This window comes from Ictidomys tridecemlineatus, chromosome 1 (assembly GCF_052094955.1).
Source record: "Ictidomys tridecemlineatus isolate mIctTri1 chromosome 1, mIctTri1.hap1, whole genome shotgun sequence".
Taxonomy (NCBI): domain Eukaryota; kingdom Metazoa; phylum Chordata; class Mammalia; order Rodentia; family Sciuridae; genus Ictidomys; species Ictidomys tridecemlineatus.
Genome location: NC_135477.1, coordinates 108,630,208 through 108,642,739, shown reverse-complemented (window position 1 = coordinate 108,642,739; position 12,532 = coordinate 108,630,208). Strand labels below are relative to the sequence as shown.

General features: G+C 35.6%; 1 protein-coding gene across 1 annotated transcript; it reads left to right on the top strand.

The window, feature by feature from the left end:
* The first annotated feature begins 11,062 nt into the window (after positions 1–11,062).
* Positions 11,063–12,319, top strand: LOC101966029 (non-histone chromosomal protein HMG-17). Its single transcript, XM_078045128.1, has one exon. It carries the CDS (start codon positions 11,234–11,236, stop codon positions 11,504–11,506), a length of 273 nt encoding a protein of 90 aa, XP_077901254.1. The 5' UTR covers positions 11,063–11,233; the 3' UTR covers positions 11,507–12,319.
* Positions 12,320–12,532: the final 213 nt, after the last annotated feature.

The following is a 12,532-nucleotide window of genomic DNA, read 5'->3' as shown; positions in this document are numbered from 1 at the left end:
TTCCATAGGCACACCCTGGACCTTGTGTTACCACATCACCTCCAGAACCACCTCCTGCACCTCTAAGGAAGACATCATATTCTCTGATCACCATCTCACATTTTCAGCTCATTTTCCCCTAGCATTCCCATTATATTAATCCTCTTCCATCAGTAACATTTTCATTTAGTTTACCTCTTGACTCTTCTGTATCTAGCATCACTCCTCTAGTTTCAGTCTCCCATTTGTTCAGCTTTGACCATTACAGATCCACTATCATAATTTTGAAGTAATAATCACCTTCAACATTTTCTTTTGTCTCCACCTCTCTGTCTCTTTGTTTCATATTCCCTAGCAAATCCTCAACTTCTGTAGACGTTAATCATGTGGATTTTGACCTGAATAAGTAAAATATATATGAAAGATGTTTCATTAATTTATCACCTCAAAGTAACACTGAGTAAAAATTATTTCTTTCACAATACAACAGATATTCTAGATTCAGATATAACTATATATAAATATTTTTCATGTATTCTGAATCCTTTTCTTGCTGCCATCCAATTTGATTCATTTATGCACATTTTCAGCCATTTCTGCCACACCATTTTAGACTTGGTACTTTTGAAATTTGATGCTCTTCCTGCTCCACTGTTAAGTACATTTCCTTTTAATTTTTTGCCATTATGTCAATATTCACTTCTTAGTAAGGCCTTCTCTGGCCACCCTATCTAAATATTATTCTATATTCTACCTTTCCCACATTTCTTTTTCTGTGCAGTTAAAATAATTCTCTTAAGAATTTTTATTTCCGTTTTAGAATGTAAGGAAAAGATGAAATATATTTTGTTCGAGATTTATCTCTAGAATATGATACAGTGTTGAACATACAAGAGAGGCAAACTGGAAACATTTGTTGAATGAATGAATGAATGAATGAATAATACTTTAGGCAAATAACTTAAAACTATTTCAAGTTTCCTGGCTATAAAATGAGATGTTGGAACTACATGGTAAACAAAGTTTCTGCTATAATGGTAACTACATATCCAAACCCTTGACTATAGTCCTAGTGCTTTTACCCATAGGATTAGTAATTAGTTGAATATGCTGGTGCTCCAATGTATGTATTTAAATTTGTTTTGTTTATATATTCCAAGTGTTTCTCCACATGATTTCTACCATTGTTTCATTAACCACTGTTGAGAACTCCCCTCTCTGTGAATTGTTCCTTTTGTCTTATATGTGTGTGTGTATGTGTGTATATATGTATATACATACATATATATATATATAAATGTTTATATAAGCATATATTATATATATCAAATATGTATATATAGCAAATATATATTTATATATCTCAAATATATATACCAGGGTGAATATTGTATATATAATGTATCTCAAAAATAATATATAGATATTGATATATATTATATATGTACATATGTACATATATAATAATATATAACATAATATTATATATATTATATACATATAACATATATATATCTCCACACTACTTTTAACTCTAGGCTTCCAATACATTGTTTTTTATATCTATCCAGATACATAGCTTAAAGACAAGTAGTTTACATTTTAGGTTTCACTGAAGATAATGAACAGATACATTTTGAATTTTCCTGAAAGAATTTTAAAATGCATTTTCCTGACTCTTCTAATTATAGGTCACAATTATTACTAACATGCAATTTGGTTAAGCTGTTATATTGGGAGAATGCAATTTTCTCTAAGTTAACCACATGTATTGACAAAAAGCTTTCAAGAGGAATGTGAAGAAAGATAATTGTGGCAGTGCAGAGTAGAGATCAATTATTTATATTACTTTGGGCAGAAGTAGGTCAGATGTGAATTAGACTCATTATTTTTCCTTATTCCCTTAGGCTTTCACCAGTAAGTATTCATTGATTCACATTTTCTCATCACAAATGCTTCATTTGCTTATTTGTTCAACTACTTACTTTAAGAAATCTCAGTTTATGAAAAGTTATATCTAAAAAACTGGTAAATCAAAGAGTGTTTATCCCTGTTCTCTCTGAACTGAGGTATGTGAGAGAATTAAGCACTACAGCCCTAAGGCATCCATTGTATATAGTGAATTTTCTTCCCTCCTATGCATCTAAAATGGCATTAGCTATAAAATATTCTCAGAATAATTGAGAAAATCTCCTTTTAACATTATTTTCTTATATTGTGTTTCAGATGAGAAATCCTGACTAATAAAGTTTTACATCAAATGCACAGAGGGATCTATATCTAAAACATCCAAATTAAAAAAAAAGAATATAAAAAAATAACACTGAGAGTAAGTTGTTATATGGAAATATTTTCCAAATTTAGTACTAAAAACTAAGAATAGTATAGAAAAAAATTAGGAATATCTCCATTTTAAAGAGACAACTTCTACTTAAAGGCAAACAATTGTATTAATGTTAAAAGATGAATCTGATGTTACAAAGTTTGCTCTTATTTTTGAACAGAACCTTGAAATTTGTGAAATTTTGTTTTTTTAATATATTGTTGCAACTAATTTTTGAACTTCTGATATATTATCCTGTTGAATACAACATTTCTGTGGTTCATTCCCTCTCCTGGGCTGTCAGTCAGTGAAGACCTCTGCATTATAAAAATTGAATAATAAGCTTTTAATGAACACTTAAAATATCAACTGCTTCAAAAAAATTATTGTAACAGTTGTAATTGGAAGAGATGGTTTAAACATACTTGTTGTAGATAGTGGTGTTTCTCATTCTGGTATTGTTCTTGAATCTTATTAGATTCAAGAGCATTTTGAGTACAGCCAAACTGTCCTCCTTAACCATGTCTTAATATTAGACTTATGGTGGTTTTTTTTGGACTGAGAATTCATCCCCAGCCCTTTTTAGTTTTTATTTTGATACAGGTTCTCATTAAATTGCTTAGTGCCTCAGAAAGTTGCTAAGGCTTGTAGTCCTCCTGCCTCAATCTCCTGAACTGCTGGGATCATAGGTGTGGGCCACCATGCCCAGCCAAGACTTACTTTATTTGAATTGGAAAATTGAGAGGATATGTATTTCATGTGATATTTATATTAACCAACTAATGAACACTTTTCTATTCACTAATTAAATAATCTCATATTAGTTATCTTAACATGGGATGCCAAATTCTTGATTTCTCATTAATCTGACATTGCTTAGATACATATAAAATATCCTATAAAATTTGCAGAGGGAAAACATTATAAAATTGCAAAGTTTCACTTTTTCTCTTTATGAATTTTAATTAGTATTACAATTTTCCCATAACAAGTTCTTGCAAGGATAATGTGCTTATCTTACTGAAGTGTTTGTGTTTATTTTTGTTTTGATTTTTGTCTAACATTTATTATCAAAACAGCTGTACCATTGAAAGACTTCTTGCTACAGTTTATTTACAAGCATTTCTATAATAACACATTTTCACTGAAATGTCTAACTTTATCTCTTGAGTCTCTCTTCCCACTAATGCTCTAACTATACTGAACAGCTTGATTTTCCCTGAAATGCTATTCTTCTCATGCCTTTGACTTTATAGCTACTGTGCTCTGCTTAGGATATTCTACTTTTTGTCTGTTTGTCTAATTTCTTAGTTGCTCTTGAAAACACAACCTAGAAGTTTATCACCAGAGAAACTTTCTTCTTTTCCTACAATATTTCTGACTTCAAAATTTACCAATTCCCAGAACTTACCAAGATAGCAGATACAAGCTTTTGAAATGTGATCCACCTGAGATAATCAGCTCCTTGTCTGATCATGGGCCATATTTTGTTTGTCTCTATGTCCCCACACTTTGGCACATAGTCTGATCCAAGGTATTTGTCAAGAAAGCCAGCATGAATTTAATTAAGTGCTGGATATTTCTCCATAGGTGTCTGATTCACCCTGTTAATTTTAATACAGAAATACATTCTATTACCATTTTTAAAATCCAGAGCTAATATACAAAAATTGAAATCCTAACCAATATTTCCACATAGATGTCAACCTCTACCTTTTTTGTATATTTTATTGATTTGGAAAATAATTGTGTAACACAAATGCATTATTACCAGCCATTTGTCGAAATAACATTAGACAAAAAATACTTCAAGCTATTCACTAAAGTGTCAGAGTGCTCATAATTACTGGATCCTTAGAGCATTTTGATCCAATTCCATAACTCCCTCTTCAGTGACTGCTAGTTCTTGTCTCAAAGGTTCTTAAAACATTCTATGTCTACAGATGGTACTATCCATACTTTCCTTGACAAGAGACCAAAGTAGTCAGGGTCACTACCGGTGAATTTGGTCTGACTAAATAAAGATAGACACAGAAGGTAGGATTCTTCAGAGATGGTTCCTACAAGGGAGGCAGAAAAACAAAGGAGGAATACATTCTGAAGCCTAAGACACTGGAGAAAGTCCCACCCAATGAGAGGGGTCAGGTTTCAGGGGGCTGCTAGCTTTGCCTTGTGGTCTGAAGATTGACTGAGGCCACACCCATCTCAGGTGCTGTGTAGATCAAAAGGCACAGCTAGGGAAAAGGACACATACATAAGTGCACAGTTCAGACAGAGAGGCAAAGTGAGTCCAGTCCACTCATGTACTCATGCTCATAGTTCACACACACACAGCCCATAGCTGGCTCACCACGCATACCCATTCATTTTTTTTTTTTTTTTTTTTTAAATTAGAGGCCATGTAAACTGAAAGGCTCAGGCTAGCCTTCAGCTTCAGTCACATCCTTGCATAAGCACGGGAGTTCAAGATAGGATTTGGAATGAAGCAGGGAGATGCTGCCACACTGTTGGAAGCTTATTGCAATTCCCACCTCCACCAATGTGCAGCTAACACAGGAAACAAGGCCATGGGACAAATGCAAAAGAACAGAAAATTCCCCTTTGTAAGAGCTGTAACAGCTTCAAATACCTACTGTTAGTAAGAAAAGAAAAGATTCTTTGTCAAGGGCTTTGTTCTCTCTCTTTGAGTAATATGAGCCGACACCTGGATTTACTTTTTTCTGCTTTTACTGGGAATTTTCTCCTTGGAGAATCTTGCCTGAACTGGGAGTTTCTTTCACTTCTGCAAGAGGAGTATTCACATAGGCAGTGACATAAAGTACAAATATATTTAAAGTTCCTAATGACATCTTTGTCGTCACTGGTTTCCTGCAGGACCCTGCATCAGGCTCCTTATCTACCACCGATTCTGAGTAGGAGATCAGCAAAGTGGTTCATATGTGTCCTTCTATTTTCAAAACTGAACTGTGCCCAGAATATAAACGAGTTTCTCCTCTTTCTCACACACTTCTCAGGTTTATCCTCCTGGGGCTAGGGAGAGGAGGAGGCATTAGCATGTGGCACACGCGCACCTGCCGTGTGTACGTTTACCAAAGACGCTGAGAAACTACTCCTCTTGCAATTGACCTGCAATTTTCCTTGAAGTATTCCTTAGGGAGAGCTGCATTTCTGATCTGTCTTCAGTAAGGGCGCTTCCCCACGCCATTGCAGACAGACTGGGAGTTCCAGGCTTCAGGGAGCTTGATCTGACTCTCTTCTGTTCTGGGCTCTCCCCAAGAAGTGCGATCAGGTGGGTGCTTGTGTGTGCGTGTGTTCGTGTGTGTGTGTGTGTGTGTGTGTGTGTGTGTGTGTGTGTGTGTGTGTGTGCGCGCGCGCGTGCGCTACAGGAACACTCAGAAGAGAGCACAAACTTGCTGGTGTCGGGTACTCTGCAGGTAGCCTCAGTCCCCTCTGCCCCCTTCAGTCCAGAGATTGGCTGTTTTTGTTTTTGTTTTTGTTTTTTTTCCTCTTTCCTCCGCCTGCCCCCTTCATTTCTTTGCCTGGAGGGGGGTAAGGAGGAGTGAACTAGCAGTCGCCTTCAATGCATAGAAGCGGCAAGGAGGGACCCTAGGAAAGCCATGGCTGGTGCCAATGATACAGGAGGTCACTGGGCATCGCCAGAAACTAGCGGGAGCTTGGCCATCCCGGATAAGTAATCCGGAGAAACCAGCTCCAAGGAATCCTCGCATTTAATAGATTCTTCCTTATCTCCTATCAGGAAAAGCTGGTGCCTCCAGATTTTCCCTGGGCACTCAAAATGTAGTCCGTCAGGAAGACGGATCTGCTGTAATAACTCAGCTTCTGATCTATGAGACAGAAGAAATACCAAGAACTGAGAGTAGGAAATACACTTGGTGGGCTAGTTCGGGATATGATAAAAGTTAAGCCATGAATGAAATGGGAATTTAAATGGAGTAGAGTGAGGGTTGGTGAGTGGGTGCTCCTGTAACCATTACATGTTAAGTTTGATGAAGTAAAGAGCAAATTCTGTTGGGTTGTGTGTTTCTTCAAGCTGTTCCCAATAACAGCTCAACTTTCCCAACGCAGAGATGTTGACACTTGTATTGGCAATGAAGGCTCCCAATACAGACTCACCATAGAAACTCCCACAAAAAGGTGTGTGCAGGAGAACTCAAGCAAAATGTTTGTATTCACCCTCCTGATGTCCTTCCTTCTTCTTCTTCCCTGTCACTCAAGGCTCAAACTAGAGAGAGTTGGTTTCTTAAAACACTGAATTTAAAGCCTGGAAACCAAGGAATGCCTTCCTCCTCTTATTCTCACATTTTCCCTGATTAGAGTAGACATATTGAATCCTAAACGACAAATCTATGAAGGATACCACATTAGTTTTTGTCTTTCATAGTAAAAGATTTTTAGAGGTTTGGGTGAACTTATATAAACTGGGTACAGCACACAGATTTAATAAACTTTCCTATGTGTTTGTCCACGTAGGGTCTTTAATCAATATCATCTGTGTGATTTTGAAATTTGCTTAGGAGGTGGCTATAATTTTGTTTTGCTAACAGGTTGGCATTGTTTCTAAGTAGGATAATCTGGTTATAAATTTATTTAATGCTGTGTTTCTGGGAATTCTATTTTTTATATATGAAAAAGTTTACATTCCCAAAAGTATAGGCCTGCTTGTCAAAATGTAAATATATTCCACCTACACTTCAGACTGTCTTTCTTATGCTTATTTACTGTCTTTAAAATAGTTCAAATAAATGGCATATATAATTTACTTTAAATATTAATCAGAACAAATGCTATATCATGCTACTTTACTTTCTCAAAGCTGGCATTTTATGTTGCATTTTAGAAATGGTGAACTCCAAATTGACCTCTCATTGATAATTCTTCAGTCTTTCAGCATTCTCTAGAGGCAGCAAAATCAATTCCTCTTTGGTCTTGTATATAAGGTGAGTTTCTTTAATAGTGCATAGTGAATTTCAGATCATGATATGGAATAGCTTCTTCTTGACCAATATATTGAACACTGATTTATATTTTATGAATATTTTAATAAGTGAACAGTTCAGTCTAACCATGCTCCATGAATAACATGAATTCATAACAGTAAACTCATTGAGTGATTATTATGTTAAGGGATCAACAGCCTTGAATACACTGTTTTTTCAATGATAGTTTAAACTGTTCAACAAAACGTTATAGTTAGCATCTTATTCTTTTCCACACTTAATATCTCCTAAAGGAAACATAAAATTATATTTTCTAATAATTTAAGTTAAATGATAGATAAACCTTCAAATGGAAGTAATTTCCAATATATAAGTTAGATTAAAAACTAAATTAAGTGCTGGGGATGTGGCTCAAGCAGTAATGCGCTCTCCTGTCATGCACGGGGGGCTGGGTTCGATCCTCAGCACCACATAAAAATAAAATTTAAAAAAGATGTTGTGTCCACCGAAAACTAAAAAATAAATGCTAAAAAATTCTCTCTCTCTCTCTCTCAAGAAAAAGTAAACAAATAAATAAATAAAAACCCCAAAACTATCTCGAGTGCCTGAGTTTGTACCTCAGCACTGGAGCACTTGCCTTACATGTTTGAGGCACTGGATTTGATCCTCAGCACCACATAAAAAAAAATAAAGGTATTGTGCCCATCTTCAATCAAATATATATATATATATATATATATATATATATATACATATATATATTATATTATATTATATGTAACATATAATATATATAACTGAATTGAAGTCAATATTAGGAGATATTTATAAGTATCTTTGTTTACCTTTAACATAAAAATTAAACATTGCTTAGGTTTCTGTCTTTTTTAAATTAATGAAACATTTATAGACTTATTCCTATATGTAGATATTTTTGAAAAAATTTCTCCTCTTAAATGAAGAACTTAAAAAATAAAACAGTGTATACTATTAGGTACTAGAAGAAATAAAACTGCAGTGGGTTTAAAAGGAAGGAGAGTTCACTATATCATTCTGTCATGGATAGTTTCCTGGCCTAATGGAAAAAATGAAATTTAAATGACTCTGTAGATACAAATAGAATTTTGACAGATAAAAATTGAAAAAAAAATAAAGGAAGAAGAGAGGCTATGTTAAGAGAGTAAAGAGCTTTCTTCAGATCCAATTTGAATTGAATTTTGTATGTCAGAAAGTAGAAGAAAAATTTCTAGAAGTTCTGAAAGAGGTGGTTGTACAGACTTGGCTATCATTGCCATAACTTCACCAAATCCTTACTGAGAAGCAATTCTCTGCATGCTTTTCAGAGAAGAGTAGAATGAATCACTATCAAAAGAATCAAATAGCACATGACCTTGATAAATAAGTAGAGTCCATGGGGAACCATTTGGTAAAACCTGTCCATACCCTAAAGAGAGAGGAAAGTGGTTGAAGCTATTTTGCAGTGCAAGCAGGGAGTTGTCACAGAGAAACAGGGAGGCCAGAGATGGGGATAAAATACCTAGCTGTTTAGTTATGTTACTTGGTGATTAAGTAAAAGGCCAAAATAAAAAGGTAAGAAAAATAATTATTTTCCTTTTAGTGTTAGCTTTTGTGACTGCAGTAGAATCTCTGAGAAAAATAACTTAAAGGAGGAAAGACTTAGTTTGGTTCATGGTTCCACAAATGTTAGTCCATGATCCATGAACTTAAGCAGGGCATAACATCAGGATGAAAGGGCCTGGGTATTAGGGATGGGGGGTATTCACCTCATAACGGTTGGGAAGCAGAGGAAGCGGCTAGAGCCAAGATACACACTTCCAGAGCACACCCTCTCTCACAGTTCCACCAACTAAGCCCCATCTCATATAGTTCCTACCACTTCCCAATAGTTATTCAAACTATGAATCCATTAACAGGATTAATTGACCTGCTTTCTCTACTGGAGAAAGTAGGTCACGGGGGTGTGGTCATTGGAACCATATCTGTCACTGGTCCCTTCTGTCCTTCTCTCTCTCTCTCCCTCTTTTTCTCGCTCTGCTCCCTGGGTGCCATGAGTTGAATAACTTTTGCCTTGAAGCCAGTTGATCATAGACTGAATCTTTTGACACCATAAGCCAAAATAGATCTTTCCTACACTCAGCTGTTCTTGTCAGGTATTTGGGATACTGATGAAAAGGTAATGAAGAACATTTTCTTTCTTTGTCCTTTTTTTTCTTTATTTTTTAAGTGTTTAGAAATAAAAATAAAGTTGTTACATTTCTCCTACTCCCTAACATTGTAAACAAAATTTCTTAATTTTTATTTCCTGGCTCTTGGTATTAAAATATCCACAACATGGGCAATATAGACAAAATTACCTGCATGTGTGAAATAGAATTTAAAAAGAAGAAAGAATTGAGAGCTTTGGAATATTCCTCCTTAGGGAGGGGGTAAAAAAAAGAGGTAGTTATGAAATTATGACTTGTAGTGGAGAATACAAAGGCATTTAAAACAGAACATAAAAAAAGAGATTTTTTGAGTCTAAATTAATAATGAACTCAATAAATTCATTTTTGTGCCTTATTTATCAATATTATCTAAAAACCTTAAGATAACTGTTCTATAGCACATGTCATATTAGGAAATGTTTTGTGTTAATATTTCTTTTTTTTTCAGATAAAAATTTCCCTGACATTAAAAAAATTTTTAATATATATATTGAAGTGTTCCAGTTTGAACAGGAATACTAAATATACAGAAAATTTATTCTAAAATTTTAGAATAAATGTAAAAGATTCTAGACAAAAAGAATATGTAATTACTATATTCATAAAGATGCTTTTGCTGTGAGTTTCAGACATCAAAATGACTTTTAAAAATAAGGAAAATTTATACAAAGCCCAAGTATGACATCACCCTAGAGTGATGTAGTATATCAATAATGAAGAGCCTGATTTTTTTTCAAATTAATTAGTCTGTCTTCATCTTCACACAACCTTCTTTCATGGCAAAAGCTCCAGCACCATGATGTCCAAAGTCAGAAAATAAATTGTCTCTCTTCTCATCTCTGTTGCAGTTGCTGTAGTCTTGTCTAACCAATATCCACCTCTTCTTTGTTTTTGAATAAAATTAACATTTTACTCCATAGAATAAATAGATTGCCCTTCATTTTTGGACAGAATTCATCCAATTACTTGAAGGATTAAATAGAAAAAAAAAAAAAAACAGGTTCTTCTAGAGTAAGAATTTTCCAGTAGTATGCCACTGGGGTTCATCTGTGACAATGGCACTTCCTCCCTGGTTGTCTTTGAGTTGGGATATCTGCTCTCCCTGCCAGCCCTCTGGACAGATTTTGACTTGCCAATTTCTACCACAATATGAACAATTCTTCATTACACATACATATTGTTACATCCAAGTGGTGTATATTTAAGGAATCTAGGGGTGTGGTCTAAAAACCAATAATTTAATATCATTCATTACAACAACCCATGAAAGAAAAGAAAAAGTACATGACCATATCAATACTGAAAAATCATTGATGGAATTCAGCAGTCTTACCTAGTAAAATCTCTACACAAAGTAGGAATAGAAGAAAAATCAATGAAAAAAAGAATCAATGACAAGTATATGAAATATAATAAGTGTTCATTCATTGAATAAAAATTTAAGTTCCTAACAGTATCAGACAGTTTCTAGTATTACAATAGTGAATATAATAGATAAAATCCGTGCTTCCCACAGCTTTCAGTACAATGGGAGACACAGGCAGTTTACTTAAGACTTTGGTGTGGAAGTTGGATATGGGAACCCAGAAGAAAACATTAAGCCCAGTCAGGGCCTATAAGGCAACAAATTAAGGTCTTAAAAGTGAGCAGTGTGAAGAAGAGGAGGCGAGAACGACCCCCGGACGGACCAAAGCTGTGCGCCGCTGCATCCCAGCGTCCAGCGCCTGCGTCCCGCCGCCGTCGCCACCATGCCCAAGAGAAAGGCTGAAGGATATGCTAAAGGAGATAAAGCCAAGGTGAAAGACGAACCACAGAGAAGATCTGCAAGGTTGTCTGCCAAACCTGCTCCTCCAAAGCCAGAGTCCAAGCCTAAAAAGGCCCCTGCAAAGAAGGGAGAGAAGGTACCCAAAGGGAAAAAGGGAAAAGCTGACACTGGCAAGGCTGGGAATAACCCTGCAGAAAATGGAGATGCTGAAACAGACCAGGCACAGAAAGCTGAAGGTGCTGGAGATGCCAAGTGAAGTGTGTGCGTTTTTGATAACTGTGTACTTCTGGTGACTGTACAGTTTTAAATACTATTTTTTATCAAGTTTTATAAAAATGCAGAATTTTGTTTTACTTTTTTTTTTTTTAAGCTATGTTGTTAGCACACAGAACACTTCATTATTGTTTTTTGGGGGAAGGAGCATATGTCACTAGTAGAATGTCTCCAAAGCTGGATTGCTGTGGGGGAAGACACCTTCCCTTCTAGTTTTGAGAGACTTCCTCTTTGTTCCTAAGAGGAAGGGATTCCCTGATGTTGGCACACATAGCCACCTTGGCACACATGCCTTGTGGTATGGAAAAACTCAAACTCATCTGTATGTCCTCCTGTCCCTCTCTGCCATTGGCATAGACTTAACTCCCCTAAACCTGTTGGGACCTGATTCCCAACAGTTGGTTTTACCAGTGTGTGGGGCAATCTGGATTTTCCAGTGACGTCATTGAGAATAGTGTCCCTCAGAAGAGCAGCAGTTCCTTTTCTAGATTGTGGATCTTCAGATTAATAATTTTTGCCATTTTCCTTTCATTTCCTGAAAGTCAGGGTCGGCTTGTGAAAAGTTGTTAAACAACATGCTAAATGTGAAATGTCAACCCTCACTCTAAACTTTCCCTATTCAGAGCATCAAATGAAGACTTCATTGGGTTTTATAGTGGCTTTCTGATTTTGGTAGTCCATTCAAGAAGGGAGTTTGAAAGTTGTTGTATACTGTTAACGATTGTCTGCCCATGTCCTGCCTGAAATACCATGATTGTTTATGAAAAGTATCTTTAATAAAGCTGGATACAGTTTGGCTTGGAAAAAAAAAAAAAGGTCTTAAAAGTGATAAGATGACCCAGACTAAAGAAAGATTGATGGGAGAAACTATCTGGGGGACACAATAGCTCTTAACAAAGACATGGATGTTAAAGAAGTATAGAATGAGAGTGGATGAAGATTGTGATAAAACTCATGAGGAATCCCAGATTAGGAAGGCTCTAGAAGACATATTTAAGAGCCTGGTCTT